The following is a 23,641-nucleotide window of genomic DNA, read 5'->3' on the forward strand; positions in this document are numbered from 1 at the left end:
GAGATACCTTGTGTATGAAATGTGCTACATTAATAAATCCACCTAGACTTGCCTTGCCGAAATACTGAGTCCAAGTTCACATTGATCGTTCCTGGCATAAAATGCGACCAAATGACAGAAATTGATTTGAAGACTATGTAACAGAATATGAGAGGCAACACTGGCTAGCATCCAATCACAGCAATTCAAAGTGAGAAATGGTTTGTTCGAGCTGGCTCTTTTGTTCAAGAGCTGTTTCTTTCTCAGCACTCATTTTGTTGTAGTCTTTGAAATTCTGTGAGCAAGCTTTAACATCCTCTCCAGATGAATGACGCTCCACTTAAGAAAAAAAAGTGTATGTAAATTAAGCTCTTACACAGTCCATGGGCAATCCTGCCAAGCACATGAACCCATGGAAAGTATTGGATTTCAAACCATATGATGGAAGAAAAAGGAAGCTGTACAAGCTATAGCAAGCCTGAGAATTGACACTCTCAGGGAAAGGGAACAAGCCGCCGCTTCTTCTCTTCCTCTCATTGCCTGAGTGGCATGCTGTTGCTGCTGTTATTGTGCCCCATTGTCATTCAGAAAGCAGAGAGGAATGTTTGGCAGCTTCTCTGGGAAACGCCACTTCAGGGCCTACAGCTGTCATTGACCAGGCACATGAAGTCTTCCACAGACAGTTCAACAGTGAGAAGCTGGCAGAGGAAGGTATGCTTTTCACTTAAGCCTGGCACACGCGAAGATTTGACACATCTGATTTTCAAAATACGAGAGGCTCCACGTGACATTCAAAAATAAGGGTTCTTATTGCTCTTTTAGGATGTGGTGAACTCGAGATGACCAACACGTCACATCAATACCGTGTGCGTGCTTTGAAAAGATTCATGTCTCCTTTATATTACATTTCAAGAGGGTGGTGCTTACTTTGTCTAGCTGCAGAGCACTGAAGTAGGTTGTCATGATATTCATCCATCCCTGCCATTTTCTATACTACCTGTCCTCATTAGTGTTGCGGTTGAGCAAGAGACAATCCCAGCTATTACAACAAGGTCATTTATATGGTAATATAAAATAAAATTCATAAGATTGCTGCTGTGATATTATATTAGTTAATTAATTCATTGATTCGAAAAATTGAGATAACTTTTTATTTGTTGAGTTATTCTTCTATTAATTTTAGATACGGTAGTTAGATTGAAATATTACATGAAATATAATTCAAGTGATTGGAATGTAACCGTTAGCAAATTAAATGCACTTTCAATCCACTGGGTGATGGCATATTAAAATGTGCTGCAGTCTTCATGACACATACATCTTGCCACATGTGCAATATATCTAAGTAGAGTAGAGTTGAACCGAGAAGGTAATCTAAAGGGAAATATAAAGCCCTCAAGCACACCCTGAGGAATTTTTGTCCATCACTCACATGCACACACATTCCAATTCAAAACAAAAGCCTTCTTTTGCAAACACTTGCATTTTTCTCTGACAAAAATGCTAATATAATTTTGTTCACTTCCATTTCTCCTCTTGCACTCCCTTGACTCCCTCCACACGCTTTCCCTCCTCCAGCTATTAGTGCTATTTGCATCTGACTGAGAGGCCATCAGAATAATAATCAGCATGACCCATCAGAGAGGGAAAGCTTCCATTAGCTCCACCCCAACCAGCACCAGCTCAAAATACACACACACACACACACACTTCAAAACATTAATTCCATTAACTGAATTAATCTTCGTGTTGGATCTACACAAACAAGGTTTCCTTCTACTTAACTTTGATTGTTTATTTTGATGTGATAGGAAAGAAGCAGAGAACCTTTTGGCTGCTCCATTTTAAGAGGAAGCTAGATGTGTGGAAAGATCCCTCAAAATCCACAGGCTATAATTTTGCTTGGCTATTAAATAACATCTATATGGTTGGAACATGCTTCTGGCAAAAGGTATGAAAAATGCATAATGCATGATTTTAGCAGCTATGTGATAATGTGCATAATTAGACTCATTACTATATCCATGTACATCTCGTGGTCAGTGTGGTGATTATTCATGGTGAATATAATCAGTAATAATTACCCCCTGTATCATGAGCATGAATGCCACGGATGCACCGGCTACAACGTGGCGTTTCTTTACTTGAAAATGTAAGATGGGTGCTTGCAAGAACTGCCAAGGCATAAATACATTTCAGTGTGCATTTTATTTCACCAACTGCTTCTCATAACGAGGTGAATATCATGTGTCCTTGTGAGTCTTTTGCTTTGAGATTGTCTGTCCATGTGCAGGCCTATTCACAATTTCCATGGCAACTGTTATGAGCAAATTTCTTTTAATATTTAACAGCTGCACTGCTTCTTTTTGACATATCTGCCTAATAGGAAAGAGAATGAATAAACACTGCACATCTCTAGTCAAATACTTGCAGTAATATGAACTGCAAAGATAGGTAGGTAGGTAGGTAGGTAGGTAGGTAGGTAGGTAGGTACCCCCACTCAGGAACTTCATCTTTCAAGGGCAAATGAAGAATGGCAGTCACAGAGGTGCAGAAAGAATTTTCTATTTTTAGAACTGTATCACACTAGCAATAAACAATGCGCCCAGCACCCAATGTCCAAATAAAAGTAAATGTGTTTCATCAGAGACATTCATCATGGCTCTAAAATAACCAATGTGGGCTGCTTTGGCAGTGGACAGATATAATCATGGACAATATGACTGATCTGCCGCTGCAAAGCAACGCATAATCACAATGCTTTCCGAAAGAATAAAATACAATCCCTGTGTCATTTACTATCACTAAGGTAGGAAGATCCATGGAGCCGATTGCACTTACCTTCAAAACACATTCAGCCATTCAAACAAGGTACTCTACCATTCGGTCTTGTGGATACATTCTGACATCAATGATAATGTGTATTAATGATGACACAGATTTTTAACTTGAGGTACGGGAGTGACAATGGACCGTAACAATATAAAAAAAAGTTTTGCATGCTCAATGTCTAGGATGCAGACAAGCAAAGTGGCGGACGGTGTAAGTTGTGAAAATAATTACATTTCCCAAAGATGTGCAGAATGATGTAAATGATAAAGAGAGGACGGACATCAAACAGCATCATAAGGGAATGGAAACCGTTTTTATATACATATGTAGACAGCATCAACATACCGCCCAATGGCCGCACCCTCTTCATGACCCAATGACACACAACCGTAGCCCTCATAAAGTTTGCATCTTTCGACAAGGCATTTCCTTTTTGCATGCTTGCATGAATTCTGCCATATGATTGTGTGTAAAGCCTGTGCATTGGTCCCCGCATGTGCGCAAACACACAAATATGAATTATACACCTCGTGACACGTGTGCACATTTCAGCATCTGTATATGCAAATATCTAGCTAAAACAATTTCGCTAGCACACACATGCGGTTGTGTAGCAAGGGTGTGTATGCGTGCAGTTGCTGCAGGCAAGCTGAAGATTGTCTCCCCCCTGAGGGTCTCCTTCTCCCTGCAGCATGTGGAAATCATGGCCCATTGCCAGGATACAAGCCCCACGTCTGTACTGACAAGAAGACATGAAGAGCAAAGATTAATTATTTACAAGCAGACCTCTGTACACCACGTCTGGCTTGGCTCTTCTCCTGCATTAAATGTCACTATCTATAAAGCCATCCCTTCTATAAGCGCTGTGGAAAGTCTTGATTGCATAGCATGATCATATCCACAACTGTTATTTCTAAATACTAGCTATTAAATTAAAGATGTCAATTTTGTCACATTTTAGAAGTAAATGTGCTCTGATGATTGAGCTTTTTCTGCAGATCACCAATGTCCTGTGAGTAGTCTCCTTCCTGACTTCATCTAATATTGATGGGGTCTCTTCACTGCCGACCGAAGGGCTTTTCCAGGGCAGCAAATATTCACAAAACATATTAGCGTGATTCATTTAGCATCTCATTCGTGTTCAGCGCCTCGTCAGCTTCTGTCTCGTTAAATCAAATATTGAGTGATTTGGTATGATTTTAATGCTTTGACGCCGACGCATTTTTGTGGTGCAGGAAAATATAGCGCACTACTATGCACTAATTTGTATTCTTCTTCTTGTTTATTCTATAACGCATGCTTTGTGAAGTGAAGGCATCCATGCAGAGTTGCTCCTTTGTTCTCGGATCCTTCTCTTTGTTGTGCTCCTGACTTGTCTGTCTGTAGCAGGCCGGGATGCATTTGCATTCTTCCAACACATCCATATTCATGATGGAAGCGGGTCATCCCACGTGATGTATGCGGTGTGTGTGCATGTGTGTGCGTGTGGTCAGGGGGATCCGCCGCATAGAGTCCCAGGTGGAGTGGGAGCATGGATCCTGCTGTTCAGAGCATTAAGCTACTTCTATTGTTCCTTTCCCCCCTCCTCCCTAACACAGCAGGCCTCCTGTGGCGACCGCCCAAAACGTCTTTTCATCAGGCAAACATCAGTCTGATCTCGTACGATTTCTGCTCATATCTGACATGCTGTTTGCAAAGACCACAGACTGAGAACAAAATAACATGATTTGTCTTGATTTGTGAATAAATCAAACCGTGCAGCACAATAGACTCAAATGGAATTAGATTTATTTTACTGAACTGGAATGTTGACCTCAGTGAGTGGATTCATAATTCTTTTTTCAGTCATGGAAGGAATATAGGCTCAATATGTGGAATGGATTTTAGATTTCAATTAAAAAAAAAACTCACTTCGATTAAATATGCCACATTTAATTTACATTATAAAAGCTAGCAAAAGAGGTCACATAAGAAAGCCGGGTTTCTTCAGAGCAAGGACTTTTTATTATCATCCCAAACATAATTGCACTGTTGTTGTTGAAGGACAGGGGATGAGAGGAAAGGATCAGGCCCAGAGATATCATGGACGTGCTGAGCATTAATGCTGAGTCCAATTCTCTCCTTTATATCTCCCTGCCAGTCCCAGTGACATCCTTACACGACGGTGCTATTGTTGCCCCTTAACCCGCTGGATGTTGCATGTCAGGAAGCACAATCACAGCAGCAGCCTCCTTCGCCCTAAAGTGTAAATGAGCATTAGCACCAGGCTGCCATTGTACGGCAGAACAAGTCTGCTTACACAGGTCAATGGCTTGGGCTAATACGTACTTTTCAATGTTGGCTCTGTGGATCACTATTGCCATTCCCACCTTTGTAATTTTAAATCAATCAATCAATATTAGCTTTAAAAATGCTACCACTTTTTTAGACATTCAATGAAGCAGGGTTAAAAAAAAAGATACAGTTTGTATAATCCTGGTTTTTACAATTGTCCAACCAGCATACAATAAGAAAAAAATACTTTTAGCATTCACGTAAAATATTCAATCAGTCTTCCGATAGTTTCTTTGTTTGATGGGGGAAGAAAATCAGATCCAAGCGATTACTATAGTGAGATGGGATTCTGTGATGCTTTTCTTTAAAAAAAAAACAATTAACTCCTGAGAGCTTAGAGGCTTTTCAACACATGATTAGTTAATGTACTGTTAAGAAACAATGTTGGGTGGGCTAATTGGCATTCATTCTTAGCGGCCCTGGCAGACAGTTAGACGAGGGACCCGCTGAACAATCACTGACAGAAGCCTGAGTTGGCGTTTCTTTGGCCTTTTCTTCCTACCGTATCTCAATGCTTATCTCTGCTTCTACACTGCACGCAGATTTATAAACCTCGCCAAAGAATACTTCAATGCAGTCATTCCCCTAAGGGTACAATAGGTGCATGCCCATGCCTTATAGACACTGAACAAGTGTTTAATGCATTTCTTAGCAGGGGAAGGAGACCTTCTCATTGTCAGGCGTTGGCAGGACTGCAAGTGTCAGCATTCTTGTCTAACATTGTTCAAAAAACAGTTTGATGCAACCTAATGCTATCCATCCATCCACCATCCATCCAACGTCCATCCATCCATCCATCATCCATCTATCTATCTATCTATCTATCTATCTATCTATCTATCTATCTATCTATCTATCTATCTATCTATCTATCTATCTATCTATCTATCTATCTATCTATCTATCTATCTATCTATCTATCTGTCCGTCCGTCCGTCCGTCCGTCCATCTTTCCATCCATCCGTCTGTCCATCATGTTATGCGCAAGCAGCAGAGCAAAAGTCTTCACAATAAGTATTTCGGGAGGCTAATCTGCTGGAAGAAATTGTAATAAATAATACTTAATCATAAACCACATTCAACTCACATAAACAGAACCACTCTATTGTTTTCTCATAGAAACTTTTCATCTAAGCTTTAATCAGTCAGAGTGACACAAATAAATCCTGACGGAGAAAAAAAAATCCCATTTCTGATTGACAGCTTTAATTAACAAAAGCAGCACGGGCCTTCTGCATTTCATGTTACAGACTCTGGGGGCCGAGCTGTGATAAACAGTGAAATGCCAGTAAACAGAACCTGACTTTACAAACAAATGATCTATTCTCTAAATGGTTGCATTCATGAATGTTAATATCTAATATTTAATTAAAATTATACTGTATATACTGTAGATTGAAAACACTGAAAGACACTAACTATAAAATATAGACAGGCTAAATTGAGTAAAGAGTCACCTGACTGGGCGAAAGTAGCTCTTTTTCTAGTGACTTCGGATATGGGACTAGATATTTGCATTGTAATTTTGTACACGGCATATAACGTCTGATCTTGGACCACTTTGGGCAAATGTGCAAACCACAATCGACCATGCTGCCTTTAGAACATATGAAATCACACCACCTTGTTAATGCAATAAAATACAGATGGGGAATTTAAGTATAGAAAAGATATAAATATAAATAAAGTATGGGAGTTAAGGACAACTGTTAATCAAAAGCACGTCTGTTTTTTTTCTATGACTTTAATTTAGCCAAATTGCATTGTTAATTATATTACACACCAGTAAAATTGTTTTCCAACCAGTACCTCTCTGAATACAGAGTAGCTCACAAACTGTAAAGTAGTTACATTATGCTCCTTATAATTGATTTCACACAGGAATTCACACGCGGTGAATTGTTCCCTGCATCCTAATCATTATATGCAGTGTTGGGAGGTAGCAGAGTTGCTGACTGTGGTGAGAGCGGAAACAGCAATCAGGCATTATAGCATTGAACGGATCTGTTAGTTGAAGTGGCTTTTAATGAGCTAGTCTACAATCAGTGAATGGATGAAACACCAAAGGTTCCAAAACAAGACTGGACTGGGCATGAAAAAATAAAACAATCGTCCTTAGAACAAAAAAAATATATTGTGTAGATATGTGCAGGTAGCTTAATACGTGGCTTAAAAACTAGGAGCTATTACACCAGGGTGTTCATATAATTAGATTCATATTAATATACATATCCCAAGTGGTAATAAGACTTTTTTTTTTCTTTCTACATGGGCGACTTGTTTTTTTCATCTCCTTTATGAAACTGCTCTGAGCCACCACAGCAAAGACCGTCACCTTGCAATGATAAGATAATACCTAATTCATTTCAGCTTTTTAATTGGATTCTCCTTCTCCACTCTTTTTCTTTTTAAATTTGCACATGAGCATGATTAATTTTCAGACGAAACAGCCTTGCTCTCTCTGGAAGAAAAAAAAAAAAAAGTATGCCTTTTTATCTTATTGTGGCGAGACTTGGCTTGATGAAATAAAAATTACCTCGATGTGCTTGTGCAGCGTAAAAGTAAATCAACACTCTGGATTTACCATCAATCAATCACACAACTGCTGCATATACAGCACATACATTTATGCATCTATCGAGAAATTGGAACATATTAAGTGTGCCGGTGTTGTTTTCCGGCGCACGAATGATCGTCTACAGATGTTAGAAGGTATACGTCTGAAATCATTTTGAATTAAACAGCTCCACGGTGCACCAATCAGATCGTTCCCTCATGAGCCAGTGCCATGTTAACATTCTCGTGTCATTCTCAAGTCACAACAGCTCTGAAAAAGTCATGAGTGTAGTCACCGTGGAGCCTCATTGACTGTGACATCTCTGTGATTTAAATGGAAGACCTGTGTAGCTCTGACGTTTACCAACATCAAATATAAAACAAAACAAAACCTCATTCCAGCGAGACCTTTTCACCACTAAATATTTAAAAAAAAAAAAACATTCCCTCTTTTTCCTCTTGCCGGCAATCAGGAAACAATCTTTCCTTGTCTGTCCCCGCCATCTTCAGGGACTCGGGGAACAGAGTGTGAGAGAAGACGTCTGAATGTAAAATGACTGCTCCAGATCCAATGGCGGAGGGATGGGGTTGTTAGAGGGAGTATAATTGGACATGTGGCTGCCTTCTCCTGCTAAGGTGCAATTGGAATATGAGTGACTCCCAGTGGCACAGCGCATCGCCAAACCGGTGACCTAGAAAGAGAACACTGATCACTCGGTGGAGTTGACGGCAAAAGAGCCTTGCTCCTAATGAACGTGCATGGCTGACGGCTTCTGCCCATCAGAGACAGCAGAGGTTGTCTGACTACGTGAGACACGTGGCAGGTACTATGACCCCGGCTTATTAAAGAGATGTACCGTGCTTATGTGAGCTGACTGACAAATTATTTATAATGTGTTTGCTCTAATAAAAGAAAAAAAAAAAGTGCAGATTATTGCCTAGGTTTCGAAACTACAAGAAATCTCCATGCAGTTTTTTTTTTCCTTTATTGAGTACAAGTGATTTTAAAAATGTGACCATCCAGGCATTTTCTCTACCACATATACTCATTAGGATCGCAGGTGATCTGGATCCTATTCCAGCTGACCTGGGTTGAGAGGCAGGGTACCTCCTGGACCAGTTAATTACAAGGCTGTCAGAGAATAATTCATATAATAATTGGAAATTGGGAAACACCTCCGATTAGCCAAAGCGAAAACAAGACGAACCCAGAACGCAGTCATTTTTTCCATTTTCACTTCAAAGCTACGAAAGAGAAATTTGCAATCACTTTTGAAAAATGTTTCTCACAATACATCTTTTACATTATGAGGCAAGAATATTGTCGTTATTAAAGACCCTGCATTATTTAAACTCTGGAGTTATTCTATTTTATCACATGGCGATTATTATTTTGGATTATAAAATGTTGTATTATTTGCACTGGTGCATTAGTTTAATGGCAACGTCATTGTTCTTTTTTTAGATGACCCACCCGAAACTCCCCCTCCCTGCGCTAATGAGGGACCAGACAATCTACGACTCATAGACCTCCTATGATGTCTGAAATCTTTGTTCTTCAATTTCCCATCACATCCATTGCAATCTGTACCAGCACTAGGAGAGGGTGTGATAACACACAGTGGTTCAGGTAAAAGCAGCAATAATATGTTCTGAAAGTCAAAAGGTAATTGCTGAGGGGAAATGGGGATGATTTAGGAAATGTTCATTGTTTCGTTCCATATCGCCATTGTGCCGCATTGTGTCCCTAATAATTAGGTGAGTCAGAGAGAAAGAAAGAGGCTACCCATTTGGGAGTGGGGGCTGGAGGCCGCTTGCTTTTTCCTCCGTCAATTAATACCAGAACCAATCCAGAGGAGCACCGCTGATTGCCGAGAGAGCAGCAGGCTGTCACAGAGCTCACACATATTATACCTTCACAGTTTTGGTCCTCTTTTTTTTGGTTTCAAATGAATTTGATAAGGTTAAAGTAGAAATGTTCCTCCATCCTGTCATCTTTTTCTCGTCAGAGATAAAGAAACGATTGCTATCCCTCCATTAGTCTCTGTTAGTTGATGTGCATCACAGCCTTCACATTAATCACCAGTCTGTCACTGCTTTCTCTCCTCCTCCCTTTCTCAATTTATTCACATTCCTCTCTTTCCCCTTCCTTTACCGTGAATCACGCCTAATTAGGCGCACTCTACATCTGATTTTCATAAAAGGCTCAGGGGGAGGGTACATTTCGTTATGACAATTATTTTTCATATGTGGAACAGGGACTATAGTTTATGGTTGTAAGTATTAAAAGGGAACGGCCAAAAGATTCCACTTTGATTAGAAAAAGATTGCAGCGATGTAGCACTTTTGAATAGGATGCATATTGCCATCAGTAGCATTGACATCATATTGCATCATTTTATGTGCCTTGTAGAGGATGTACCTATCTAAAAAAAAAAAGCATTTTCCTTACAATAAATATCTCTCAACTACACTACATTGTGGGATTAATACTACAGCTAATAATATATTTTCTTTCATAAAGAACTCAACCTGCACCCAGAGCATTTTTTGGCACCAATTAGTAGCTAACCATGTTGCTGGTAGACTCTTCATTTAAAATCAAATCACACCATGGGATATTTATGAATGCAAATTAGACTTATTGTCATTTTTGGACAAAAGTAAATTCTAATTATTTGGACAACATTCATATGTTCAACACAGACATACCCCCGCCCCATTATTCAGGGTGTGTTCCCTACCGTCCTCGTAACAGCAATACCAAATAGCCTGGGGGTGAATTCAGGATAATGAGAAAACATTGGTTTTGGTTGTGGAAGATGCGCCGACATCTACGGTTATATTAACAACACAAACGCACACACTTCCACTTGTGCTGATAATGTCTTTTGAGTGGGCTCTATTGTTTACGACCCCCTGGACAGAATCTCCAGATGGCAGGGTGCCTATTACTGTGGCCCTGACTGTGCGGGCCCCACTGTGCGTGTGCGTGTGTGTGTGCATGTGTGTGTGTTTACCAACATGTGATCATGCAAATATGAGCACCTCCGTAATTGTGTGTGTTTCTTTCTATAGGACTGCAGGGCTGGCTGTGAGTGTGTGCGGGGTTGTGGCTCGGTTCGTATGAAGTAAGGGCAAGCCCAAGACACCAGTGTGACATTCCTTCAAAGGCCTCATCAGAACATCTCCCGACAAAGGAAAGTGTAGCTCAAGGCTCGAGGGGATTAGCAGGGTCTGGGTCATTAGGCCTCACCCAAATAGCCCTGAGGAGAAGCTGCTGGATCTATAGCATGAAACACATACAACATCCTCACAGCCGTATGGTGGGCCCAGCTCATGAATATCATTACATAGTAATGGAGAGTGACTACTAGGGAATAAAGCACAGGATCGCACAGTATGTTTAGCGAGGCTGTCAGGGCGGGATAAGTGTCTTCAATATTTCATTCTTTTTCTATTTCAGTCAAAAGTTGATTCATGCAATCGGAGTTGATGTGATGTCATGTCTCTCATAGAAACTTTTCTACAACAGTACTCCCTCTTTTTTTTTTTTTTTTTTTTTACAGAAACCTTGGCAAAATATGGACTGCTGGCCACATCTAGCACATCCGCGTTCTCTAACCAGCTCATCACACTTTTCAGTAAGTCAACTGTGGCGTAAAGAGATTAAAAGCTTGTTGGATCATATTGATGACAATCAGTCACTGGTGGAGTACCAATGATCAATATTAAAAAACATTGATCAGTCGAGGAAAAGAAATACAACACAGTAATCAATGTCCATAGGTCACTGAGTTTGAATGAAGACAGATGGCTTGAAGCAGGATTGTGACAGCCTGGATTAAAAACTATTTGGATTCATCATAATTTAAATATAAGTCGATGAAGGTCCTGTATAGATTGATCATCACTTGAACAAATCAGCAAAATAACTTTTGCTGTGAGTTGTTTATTCATTTGCAATTGAGCGAATAAAACGTCCCATGCCACGAGGTAATTACTTTTTACAGGCTCTTATTAAAGCAGTCTCCCAACTCCTAGCAATATGGACAATTGTTTCTACATCATTAGTGAAATTAACATCATGTTTATAAAGCCACTTGTGGATTGAATCATTTCAATACTAAGTCACTCACATGAGGGATGTGATTGTTTGCAATACAGACAGATAATAAGGTCTTATCAGTGGATAAAAATAAAGCTTGAAGTAAATTTTATCACTATGGAATTGTATATTTGTCAATCTATGGATGTAACAGAATTATAGAAAGGGTTATTCCCATACTATGAGATGATAAACGTTTTTTTTTTTTACCCTTAAAAGGCCATGAGGATAAATGTTTTTGTTATTCATGAAGCACAGCAAAATGTGGGTAGTTGAGAAAATGCATTAGCCACAAAAGCACTGAAAGCTGTGCTACGCTTTGTATACCAGAGTGACACGTTGACATTTGAACATAATGGTGCCAATAATGCATTCATCTGTTCTCCATTTATGGAGCAGTAGTCAGAAGTGACAGCAGTGATAACATAATTCAGAAACTATCACAGTACTTCTCCATTCATAGAGAACGTGTATTTATCACACTATAAATGCCGGATGTGGTATTTCTCTGTGGAAGTTCAACATTTTCAAATATTAGATATTATAAGCAATCTGGTTCTCAATGATGTATCTAATGACACATTTTCACATCCCTAATGTTAATTTTCATGCCAATACTTAAAAGACATTTCTGAGTTGTTGTTTTTTTTGTCATGGTTTAAAAATGATGCTGGAATAGCACAGGTCTTTTCATCAGATTTCCAATTCTCCACCACGGCTATAACACTCTTTTCCTCTTTACAGTCACTGATAAATGATTTACACTGTGTATGGATGTACAAGCTTTTAGGGCGTTGCAGCTTCTGAGCCACAATGCCCAAGAGCGAAGGAAGGAGTGGGTGAAGCTGTGTTTGTGGGAAGGGTGGGGGGGCGCGGCATTTTACAAAAGAGCAGGCAAGCGAGGCGAAAATGTAGCTCTCACCAAAGGTCACTCCAACCCAAAGGGTCTCTTGTGATATTTTCATTACTGAGGTGAGAACGCCCACTTGGCTTCGCTCATGTTACTGCGTATGTACACCATCTTCAGGTTCGCCGTAGCTATCTCCAGTGGTATGATTATGAACAGAAATGTATTTCGAAATGAGGAGAGATCTGTTATGGAGAGAGAGAGTAAAATATTAGCACAAAATATTGATGTCATTTGAGGAAGAACAAGAATGGAAGACAAAGTGAAGACAAAATATCAGAAAGAAAGGGAGAAAAGCAGATTATAAGCGATGAAAAGATAGAGATTGAAACAAAGAAGAGGAACGGAGAAAGTAGTGACTTCATTACATGGATGTGTCCTGGTAAAGCAGGGGAATCAGATAGGCTCTGATTGTTTTTTCTTAGATACACTTATCTCACCCATCTCCAAACAGTGCTGTAATTGGATTCCCCTGGGAAGATCAGAAAAAAGTTCGATTAACTGTTGTCCTTTTGTCCCCAAACATCAGTAGCTAGTAGTAGGACGATTGTATTATTATTATTATTATTGTAAATAACCATATTCCAAAACATCTTTTATGGTTAGCGCTTACAATGTCAATAAAATCAGATACTTTTATTTTGTTTAAGTAATGGCTGGGATTTCTTTCTGCTTTGCAGAATATTAAATGCTTAAAATACTGAAATGTGGTTTAACGTGAATATTTATTTTTGTATTCACGCTTTTTGGAATTTCTTAAAGCAAATTTTACAAAAATGGAATCTGAGGTTGTTTTTCCACTCTTCGACAATTTAATACAACAGGAAGCACAAGTGCCAAAATACATTGCTGCATGCTTGAATACCAACGAGGAGGATTTCTCATAACTCTGAAGCAATTAGTGTCATAGGAGGTGTGTGAAATTGTAAAAAATTAAAAATACCAAAGCTGACTGCAAATGAATTCTTCCTTTGAAATTGCATAGAAAATCCCCTGAAAATAGGAATCCTTAATTGCAAGCGTAAACTCTTTACACGGGTGGTGAGGAAAATATAAACCAGGCCGAGCAAAACAATTTTGCTGGAATAATTTCATTTAGAAATCTTTCATCTGTTCTTTTCCCCATCCTCCGCTTTGGGGCAGAGAGGCAAATAAGTGAAGAGGATGCATGACATTTTTTCTTAAGAATCCTTGATGTTTTTTTCCCCCAAAAAAGTATGAGGATTTTTTTTTCCATGGTATTGATCTCCTGAGCTAGGAGCCTCACTCTCTTTCTTTTATTCTCTCTCTGTGCCTCTGTATCTCAACAAATTGGACCACAACCATGATTTCTTTCTATGGTCTGCTCACATCTCTGCTTCTGTTAACATCACGGTTCATTGCTTGTCCACTTAGGTTCTGTAGTATGCCTTGCATGTTAATCCTATGTAGCCTCAGAATAGATAGATAGATAGATAGATAGATAGATAGATAGATAGATAGATAGATAGATAGATAGATAGATAGATAGATAGATAGATAGATAGATAGATAGATAGATAGATAGATAGATAGATAGATAGATTGATTGATTATTGGATAGATTGTTTCGGTGTTGACAGTCACCAACTCTAGTGTTTCAATGGCTGCTACCAGGACTTTTCGAGCATAGCCAGTCAAAGTTGCTTTTTTCTCCTGCGGGAATGATGACACACTTTTTACTTTGTAGCTTCACTATTGCCATTGTTTTGACTACCTTTGAACCTCGGATTCAAGTGCCTCACAAATGGGGAATGATTGCTTTGGTCATGTTACTTTGTAATGTTTTCGCTGTTTTATTTGTGCCATCCATCCATCCATGTTGTAAAAATAACTCACTAATGATGGGACAGTGTGAGGTCGATCCATCCATTTCCAAAACACAGTTTTTATGATCAGTGCCACTCTATGTGCATATGTGCAAAATATATGTATTTTTTTATATTTTTGATGATATATATTTTCACTATATACACTGTATAAAGATTCACCATCCTAAAAAGTTTAACATTTTCAGTCATTGCACTTTTGAAAAACCTCCAAATGATCTCTCAGAGGGGGGCAGTGTGATTTTCAGACCGCATTGCCTTTTTGCAGCGTTCCTTTCTTCTCTTGCATCCAACAATAAGCTCATTAGATTGCATGCAAACTGACATTTTAACCTGACTTTCCCTCTCGCTCTTGTTTCACATCATTAAGTGGCAGCGTCAGGCTCAAAGGTAAGCAGGCTCTCTTTGAGGGCGATGCTACGCCTGGAAGGCGAGTGTTTTGATGAGCTCGTCACTCCCTCACCCCAAACATGCCTCATTAGTAGTTCTTTCCAAACACCTACCTGCCCCCCAAACCTCCATCGCACACATACAGGGTCTTTCTCATTTGATTTGTCCCTCCCTCCCTCCCTCCCTCCCTCCCTCCCATCTCTCATCTCCCTCTCTGCCTCCCCCCTCTCTGTTTTTCAGCACTAATTAGCTGGCTTCTCCTTCTCTTGTGCTTCCCCAGTCACATCTCAAAGGGAGATGGATATGATTTTTCCTTAACCCAAAGGCCAACTTAATCAGCTGAATTAATGACTTTATTACTAGTTAGGCTCCGGGCCATGCAACGCCTTTCTCTCCAGTGCCCACTGCGCCTCGCTTAGTCTGTCACTCGCTCCTTCCTTTACCCCCTGCAGGAATTTTTATATTACAAAAAATAGACAGAGAATAGAAAGCGATGCAAAGACGTGGTGGGTGGCAGGAAGATAGAATGAAATATAATGCATGACCTAATACAAAGTTGCAGGTACAGCCTAATTATTACTTTGAAAATTAGTTCTGCCTTGTGGGGGTGTTTCCCAAGAAAAAGGCGATGAGACAATTAATTTTAATAACCGCATATTCATCCTATCTGGATGTAAATTTCAGAATATATTGTCACCATGTCACAACAGAACATTAATTCATATGGTCTGAAATAAAAATAACAATAAATACATCTTGAGTCACCATATTGTCAATTGTCATATTGCCTGCAGTCAATAAATTTGGAAGTATGTACAATTTTGAACAAAACAAAAATCCATTTAAAAAATAAATAAATGAATCATGGCATAAGAGAAGAAATTATTCAAAAGGCATCAAAATTCCAAGTTTCTCAAGATCACATAGTGCCTATAAGCAGTGGCATCATTAGACTCAGCCAGCCTTGCAGAGCTGAAGGCTAGTAGAGTTTAAAAATAATGAGACACTGTCAAGCAAATTGGACAATCTCCTGGCCAACCTGAATGTGATTAAAAAAGTGCAATGCACTGACACATGAATGAAAAGAAGACTTTTCCTTTAAAAAGACTGAACTCATCTTGTAATGATGTGGGATTCTCATACAGAGAATGACTGTATCAAAAAAGGAATGCAGAAACTAAAAATGCACAAGATAAAAAAAAAATATATTTTATTTGATAGTAAATTGGTGACCACAAAATATCCATCCTTCCATTTTTTGACCCGTTGCCCCTCATGAGGGTCACGGGCCTGCTGGAGCCTATCCCAGCTGACTTGGGGTAGTAAGCGGACGACACCCTGAATTGGTTGCCAGCCAATCACAGGGCACACATAGACGAACGACCATTCACACCTACAGGCAATTTGGAGTGGTCAATTGGGATGTTTCGGGATGGGAGGAAACCGGAGAACCTAGAGAAACCCACGCAAGCACAGGGAGAACATGCAAACTCCACACAGGAAGGCCAGAGCTGGAATCGAATCCCACAAATCGTCGTGCCACTGACGACGTAGGCTAAACATTATCATACACTTAATTTGAGGAACTGGCCCTATTTAATTTTTAATCACAGGCCCCTGGCATAAGGCGTGTATCCATTTTATAATCAGCATGGATCTGTATTAAAGGTGGCACTGCCACAAAGATCTCACCGGAATGCAAGTGCTGCGTGCTAACAAAAGTGTTGCAATGTAAGGTGTGAGTGATGCTTATGATAGGAACCTGCATTCTCCCTACTTCCTGTTTTAGCTGCTATCCCACAGGCCCCATTAGTCAATTACACCTCTGTACTGCTGATTTATATGAGCTGCAAACCAAGCTGCGTTGCCAGCATCAAACACTTCCGGACCTATATATTCTTCCTGTGGAGCTTAGGTGTGTTTGTGACTAATTCAGGAGAAGTCAAATTATTCATTAGCTCGCTTTTTCTCTCTCTCCCAGCCTCCAAAGTGATCCTTGTGTTCAACAACTCAGGGGCATAGACAGAATTGCAAATTAGAAAGTAAAATTGCAAATTAATGGGCCACACTGACAGACATGTTTGACCTGGGTTGTCGGGAACTCTCCCCAAACAAAAAACGGCAGCGTGCAATATAAGGTTGGAAAACAAAGCAGCATATCAACAATTTCTTTTAACTTTTAATACAGCATTTAATTGAAGGACAAATTTTGCTGCCAATCACATGCTACTTAACCACAAAGCTGTCAATGTGTTCAATATAATTTATCTTCAAGTGAAGATGGCAAGATTGTTCAAGATAACCAGACTGTAATATCAATAATTGCAGATTATTTAAATCAACGTAAATGTTTTAAGGTGTGCGTGTGTGTTTTAGGTGTGGGCTTCCTAAACAATCTAATAAGTAAATACGTTGCAAAAAAGAGAAGACCGTAAAATAATATTGACATTAGGTGGACAAAGGCATTGGTTGCCATGACAGAAGCCAAATTAAAATACAAATACATTTGTCTATATAATAAAATTGTGATATGTTGAGTATGTGCAACTGTGATCTGACTTAAAAGCACTATGAGCATCATGTACACTAATAACTTTATCCTAAACTGCCATCTAGTGTCCAAGTGAGATGTTACAAGTAGACATTACAATCCACGCTAACCTAAAAGAGTATCTGCAGAATACACATTACAATTGAATTCGCTGGATGGATTGACGAAAGCCAATTTGGAAGCTCATTTAACATCATTTTCCTCATTAAATTAATGACTGCTCATCAATTAATAAAACATCACAATTCGTCAGCACACAAATTGTTGCACTGCTGTGACTACATTACTCGTCTTTTTGCAGTTTGATTTCACATCTCAAACCTAGAATATTCACAGAACTGCAAGTGTACTGTATGCGTCTAAATAAAGTTTGACCATACGCGTAAATTTCTTCCAAAAATACAACGTATAACGCACTGTGGTATGTCACTATACTGTATTACAAATGTTTCAAAGTTCACAAAAATGAGAAAATATTTATTTACAACATATCAAACACAGTTGAAAAGTGCAAGACTGCAATATAAGAAAAGCAGAGACAGCCAGTCAAAGAACTGTCTGTATGATCATAAAAATAGTCATCAAATGTACCTGTAAATTTCTTAATCAAAATATTGTAAGTAATAAAATCTTGAGTCTCAATGTGCAATAAACAGTGCTTTAAATTGATAGTTCTGACATCATCGCAGACATCAACTGACTGTCAGAGCACAGAGCGATACTTACAAGCAAACATAAACCACACGGCACATACATTCTCTGGATAAATAAATACCCGAACACGAAGGGCCAGCCTCACGTGGTCACCACGACAACACACTATCTCCTCGCAGAAGCGGGACCTGCACAACAACACAAAACACAGAACTGAATAACTTCTTGTCACCACATATACCAGGAAATATCAAAAGTGAGAATTAAAAACCTCTTGTTAAGAGCAACACTCAGATTTGCATAACTGCCATAAAATTTGAATGGGCTGTATTAAAAGTTCCAAGCTTACTTGAGGCATGTGGAAAAAGCTCTACGGGCATTGCGGTGCAGGAAGTGAATGGGGAAGCCTTTAAAAGTGTGCCCGTCTGGAACAGCCCTCCTTACAGCATCCTGAAATTCCTCATTTCCACACGAGACCCCAGTGCAGCGTTCCATCTCATAGGCTGACAAGGCCGACGACAGCAGGTAGGACAGGTGGTCATCCCAGACTGTTGTCAGATTCAAGTCCTTAAGATGACAGAACCACATTAGGAGTTTAAATTTGCTCCCGAGTGCAGAGAAAAGAACCGTATAAATGATTGGAAACTTCAAAATGTAAAGTGAATTTTATTTATCTACTGCAGCATTATGTCGTACCTTCCTGTGCTCGGAGATCAAGTACCTCATCTCCAGCTCCAGCTGATTGCTAACAGCAGCAGCATCAAGAGATGATGAGGTGAGTGGAGGAAGCGGAGGCAGAGAGTTGAGGGAGCCACAGTCACACACTGACTTCAGAGCCTCTTCACTCATTGCTTTCCACCGAGATTGATTCTAAAAGGAAAAAAATGACACGTTTCAAATGTAATTTTAAATATCAGACTAATATCTATCTCGTTATCTCCCAAACCAATCTTGTAGAAGAATTATTGGCATATGCAAGTTACAGAATAAACATCTGCTGCTTTACCTGGAGGTCAAAGACACACAGCTCCACAGCATCAGAGGGTTGACAATTAGCCAGGAAGCTCTGGTGGTTGAAGACGCAGCCCACAGTGCGGTAGGAGTATGAGGGTTTAGGCTGAGGGGCCAAAGGTGGGGCATCGGGATCAATGGCTTGATGAAGGTACCTGACCAGACGTATGTAGCTGTCAGGATATGAGTGGAGCGGGGCGACCAATTGCAGCTTGAACCAGGGTTTATTGAAGGGAAAGGGAGTTGGAAGGGAGTCGGGTGGGGAAACAAAGACACCTACGGGACAGAGACTCACGGCAAGCAAACAGACAGACAGACCGACCGACCGACCGACAGAAGTCCACTTGGACACGGATAAAATTCTGACCGTGAGTCTCCAGACAAGACTGGGGGAAACTAGACGACAGGAACACTAGGCGCGGACACAGACGTGACACAACAGTAGACACCGACAAGGAGGAACACACGGGCAGGGTTTAAATACATCAGGTAACAAGAGGGAGCAGGTGACAGACATGATGACAACGAAGGGGTGCGGCTGAGGGAAGCTGCCGGCCGGGCGTCTCTGGCACGGCACATGACAGTAACAATAAGCAAATTTAAAAGCATATTGTTCAAATTAATAGACACGTGCCTCTGGATCTACTCTCATCCAGGTTGTTTCGTTCTCAAGGGATTGAATTGATCGCAACTGAGTTGCTCAGCTCGTCTCAGAAAATGTTTCGCCTCTCTTCCGAGAAAGGCAGAACGTCTTCTGAGTACAAACAGAGAAATCCAAATTGCCGGATCTGGAAGCACGACCGTTTTGCGGAGTGATTTTGTTAGTATGTGAGTAAAAACAAACCTGTGTGCAGTCAAGCTCTCCCAGAAAGTTATACTTCCATCAGTACCTCGGGTCATGACCCAGGTGTGAGGTATCCCCTTAGCTTTGGTGCCCACACACACATAGGCATCAAGGCCAAAGCCCAGCAAGAGGCTGCACAACAAGGTTGAGTGATCCTCACAGTCCCCCTGTGGGTGACACACAAATAAGGTCAAATGCATTATTTATAGTCTGCTAATCTCTTGACATCAATCTGGTGATCATTATGCAACACCTACACTGACCATGTTAAATTGCACAGAAAATTATTCAATACGATAAGCCACATTTGAAGGATGAAGGATCAATTTATGTACACGATTTGTTTGTGAAACATGATTTTGTGGTGAAAGGGAACTGCTGGAATAGAAAAAAAATCTATCAGTAATTGACTGTAATTTTCACAACTGTGATGTTAAATGTCCACCAGCTGAATTTCAGTCTGTTCAATATGCTTTGTGACAGTGCCAGCAAGCAACTGTCTTCGTCCTGGAAAAGGGTTTCGTGTAAAGAGGTGCAACTAGAGCTGACTGCTGCTGCAGTATGCTGGCTTGAGCTCACGACATCTCCGAATGATAGATGTTCCCCAGTAGTGCTAAAATGGACGGCAGCATCCGAACAGGCTGGGGACAGACGAGGCTAAATTAATTTTCCTTGGAATGAAAGTCATAAATCATAGCAGACAAGCGCCACTTTGCGAGAGCTGTGTTGTGTCTGTCTTGCCAGGCACAAAAAGCAGAGCAGCGGGAAACATTTATCCTGTGGTGGTCCGGGAAATCCACAGGAAAAAGCATGACTACACAAACCCTTTCTTCTCAGAAAGGCTATCATGCTGTCATAAATACAATAAAATGTAAAAAAAAAAAATGCAAAATTGAGATTACAATTGTTAAGAAAAAATTGTAATGTGTGATTTTGTGTTAGATATCACCAAACTGTGCAAATAAAATAAATGCTATAGTTGATATGAGTGATGTCATGGACAACTTGAATTGATTTTTACTGAAGCAATAATTGTTAACATTACCTTTCCTTGGCACAGGAAAGCCAATAATGTGCACCACTGCTCATGCTTCTCTCCTCCTCCTACCACTGGGGCCTTCTCATGCGCCAGGAGGCTAACAAAGCGGGCCGCCCGTCGAGGACTGTCTAGCAGTCGGCCGGCCCGGAGGATATGCACATAGGAGCACACCGGCCTGTTGATTCCATTTTCATCCTGAGGATTATGCAGAAACCCAGCTGGGTAATCTTCCCACAAATGTTAGTGAAACATTTTTTTTTTTATGTAAACATGAGCAAACCTGGGCAAAAATTTTGACCATTTTGGACTGGTTCGATGAGCGGATTTCAAGAAACTCCCTCCACCACTGTTTGGCATAAACCAGGAAGATCCTCTCCTTTTCTGCTGTCCTCTGCTTTTCCAGAGATTGCTGAATAACAAATATGCAATGTCATTAATATGCTGAGGCAGGTTTACACCGACGACATCTGCATTGATGGATCGTTAAGTAGATGAACAGGATAGGAAAAAATACAGAATTTAAATCAGCGTTGGTGTTGTTTACCTGTGTGCTGATGATGTCAGCACTCAGTCTTTCTGTGAGAGGAGGATAGAGCTCCAGACTGACCGTCAAAACACCAGCCGTTAACTTGCTTTCACTTCCTGGTGACACAACACAAGTTTGGGAATCAATATAGGGATATAAGGTATAGTCAAGATTATAACTTGTTCTCTCACCCACTCCCATCAGTTCCATAGCCAAGCATGTCTTCCCATTCGGTGAACTGAGGACTGTCCTCCAGTCCAGGAAGTAGGATGAGACCAGAGCCGTCTCACTGGAAGTGTCAGTTTTGATCAGCACCAAGTGAATCGGATCACAAATGGACAGCATAGCAGTCGCATCCGCCATCTTACTTCCTTCGCCTGCAGAACCAAAAGAATGTTACAGCATTGTAAGCTGGCCGCAACACGCAAGAACCACCCAGTTTTAATCATTATTTCTATTGACCTGTGCCATCGATGTGGATTTGGAAGAGGAAGCCTTCGTGCAGGTCAGGATCACAGGCACAGGGCACTGGCTTCGAGTGAAACCTCTGATTTCGGAAGTGCAGGAATAACTTGAATGTGGAGCACACCTGACCAGGTAAAGGCTCTGGCTCCTGTAAGTGCTCCAAGAAGGCCTTGCCACCAAGCACTTGCAAATACAGGTAACGTGTAGATGGGTCAATATTGGCTGCAATGTCAAAAAACAGTTTTAGTCTTTAACAACTTCTTGTCTGTGGAACTGATTTTGACTCATTTGCTTATATTTTATACTTTTTGTCGGGCGAAACCTTTCTTCGTTCGTCAACTGAGAACTGGATTTTGGAGGAGATCCTGCTTCCATATGCATAGATGCTATCTAGCAAAACAGAATGTGAGAAAAGAAAATGAGAATACAAATATTTAGATTTAACCAATTAACAGTGGATTAACAGAATAAAAGGCAAAATAAATATTCAAGTAAGAGTGTGGAGCAACCTGTGGAACTTGTAGCTCCTTCATCACGTCATCAATGATGCCTCTGCGCTGTAGTGCATGGAGAAAGTCTGCTTCAGATAACACTTGGTGCGTTCTACCTTGGTGATCCCTCAAAGTCTCAGACAACACCTCTCGGATCTTCCCATGAATATCCATCTAATGCAGGAACAACAGTAAAGGAAAAAGATTACATTGTATATTTGCTTCAATGTACTACCTACTGCCGCCGTCAATTTGGACTTCTCTAATTTGTTGTCCAAATTATAAAGACCAAGACAACTAATATTCACCTATTTTTGTGCTCTCTTATAATAATTGGCGTAGAGGTGCCTATAAGTTGCAGCCTAATAAAAAATCATAGCACTTAAGAGCACTCAGTCATTTCAGCTTTAATGTACAGTAAAGTGCACTAAAAGCTTGTGCAACGCAATTTACCATATGCTGTCATTTTATAGTGTTGCTGAACCTAATTCGTAATTCCTAAATATGATTAAATATACACTACTTATAAAGTATTATTATGAAAAGTTGATGTCCTTAAGAAAAAAACGAGGGCTTTGATTAGTGAAAATCGGTATACAGTTTGTGCATGCGTTCAAGTAAAATTAAGCATGTGACAAAACATGGACGCAGAGCATTTGTCATTTCAAGTGCCCATAAACGATCAACGTTACATGATCTTCACCTTAATCAGATGGTTGTGAATGATTCGCTTCAGCTCAGAGGCCTTCTCCGGAGGAAGAGCCATTATAGTAACAGTGCTCCAGAGAACAGTAACGGTAATCTAGTTACAGGTAAAAGGCGTATTTACTGCTTGACAACGACTAGGATCAATGTAAACAACTCAACTGTTCTGTCGACCGCGACAAACAAGCGGGAAAGTGTCTTTGCATATGCCTGATGACGCCCATGTCTTTCCATTTATCCATTTTCAGAACTGCTTATATTTTGTTCGTTAAACGTGAACATAAAACCGCACCGTATACACATGTTAATGCATCAAAATATCTTTGGTATAGTAAAGAACGAGTTATTCCGGGTGTCTGCTACGTCATGGTTTGCGACGTGGGGTTAATAAGGACCCTTCGG

At 40.2% G+C, this 23,641-nt stretch overlaps 1 protein-coding gene and 1 long non-coding RNA gene across 3 annotated transcripts; one reads left to right on the forward strand and one right to left on the reverse strand.

The window, feature by feature from the left end:
- The first annotated feature begins 571 nt into the window (after positions 1 to 571).
- On the forward strand, positions 572 to 12,590 carry LOC119135961. The gene is made up of 3 exons (XR_005100646.1): positions 572 to 690; positions 9,167 to 9,331; positions 10,780 to 12,590. It is a non-coding gene; the product is annotated as an uncharacterized LOC119135961 (long non-coding RNA).
- Positions 12,591 to 17,923: 5,333 nt separating this feature from the next.
- cep76 (centrosomal protein 76) lies at positions 17,924 to 23,608 on the reverse strand. Of its 2 annotated transcripts, none has more exons than XM_037273991.1 (13): positions 23,402 to 23,608; positions 22,553 to 22,708; positions 22,349 to 22,433; positions 22,041 to 22,265; positions 21,770 to 21,955; positions 21,597 to 21,694; positions 21,333 to 21,461; positions 21,059 to 21,247; positions 20,014 to 20,180; positions 19,165 to 19,324; positions 18,855 to 19,028; positions 18,508 to 18,725; positions 17,924 to 18,346 (listed from the first exon to the last, which is right to left on the reverse strand). In XM_037273991.1, exons 1-13 carry the CDS (start codon positions 23,471 to 23,473, stop codon positions 18,208 to 18,210), a joined length of 1,998 nt encoding a protein of 665 aa, XP_037129886.1. In that variant the 5' UTR covers positions 23,474 to 23,608; the 3' UTR covers positions 17,924 to 18,207. The 2 variants fall into 2 exon arrangements, with proteins under 2 accessions (XP_037129886.1, XP_037129887.1); XM_037273992.1 differs by having other exon boundaries at positions 23,238 to 23,543.
- Between the last annotated feature and the right edge of the window lie 33 nt (positions 23,609 to 23,641).

Source organism: Syngnathus acus, chromosome 16 (assembly GCF_901709675.1).
Source record: "Syngnathus acus chromosome 16, fSynAcu1.2, whole genome shotgun sequence".
Taxonomy (NCBI): Eukaryota; Metazoa; Chordata; class Actinopteri; order Syngnathiformes; family Syngnathidae; genus Syngnathus; species Syngnathus acus.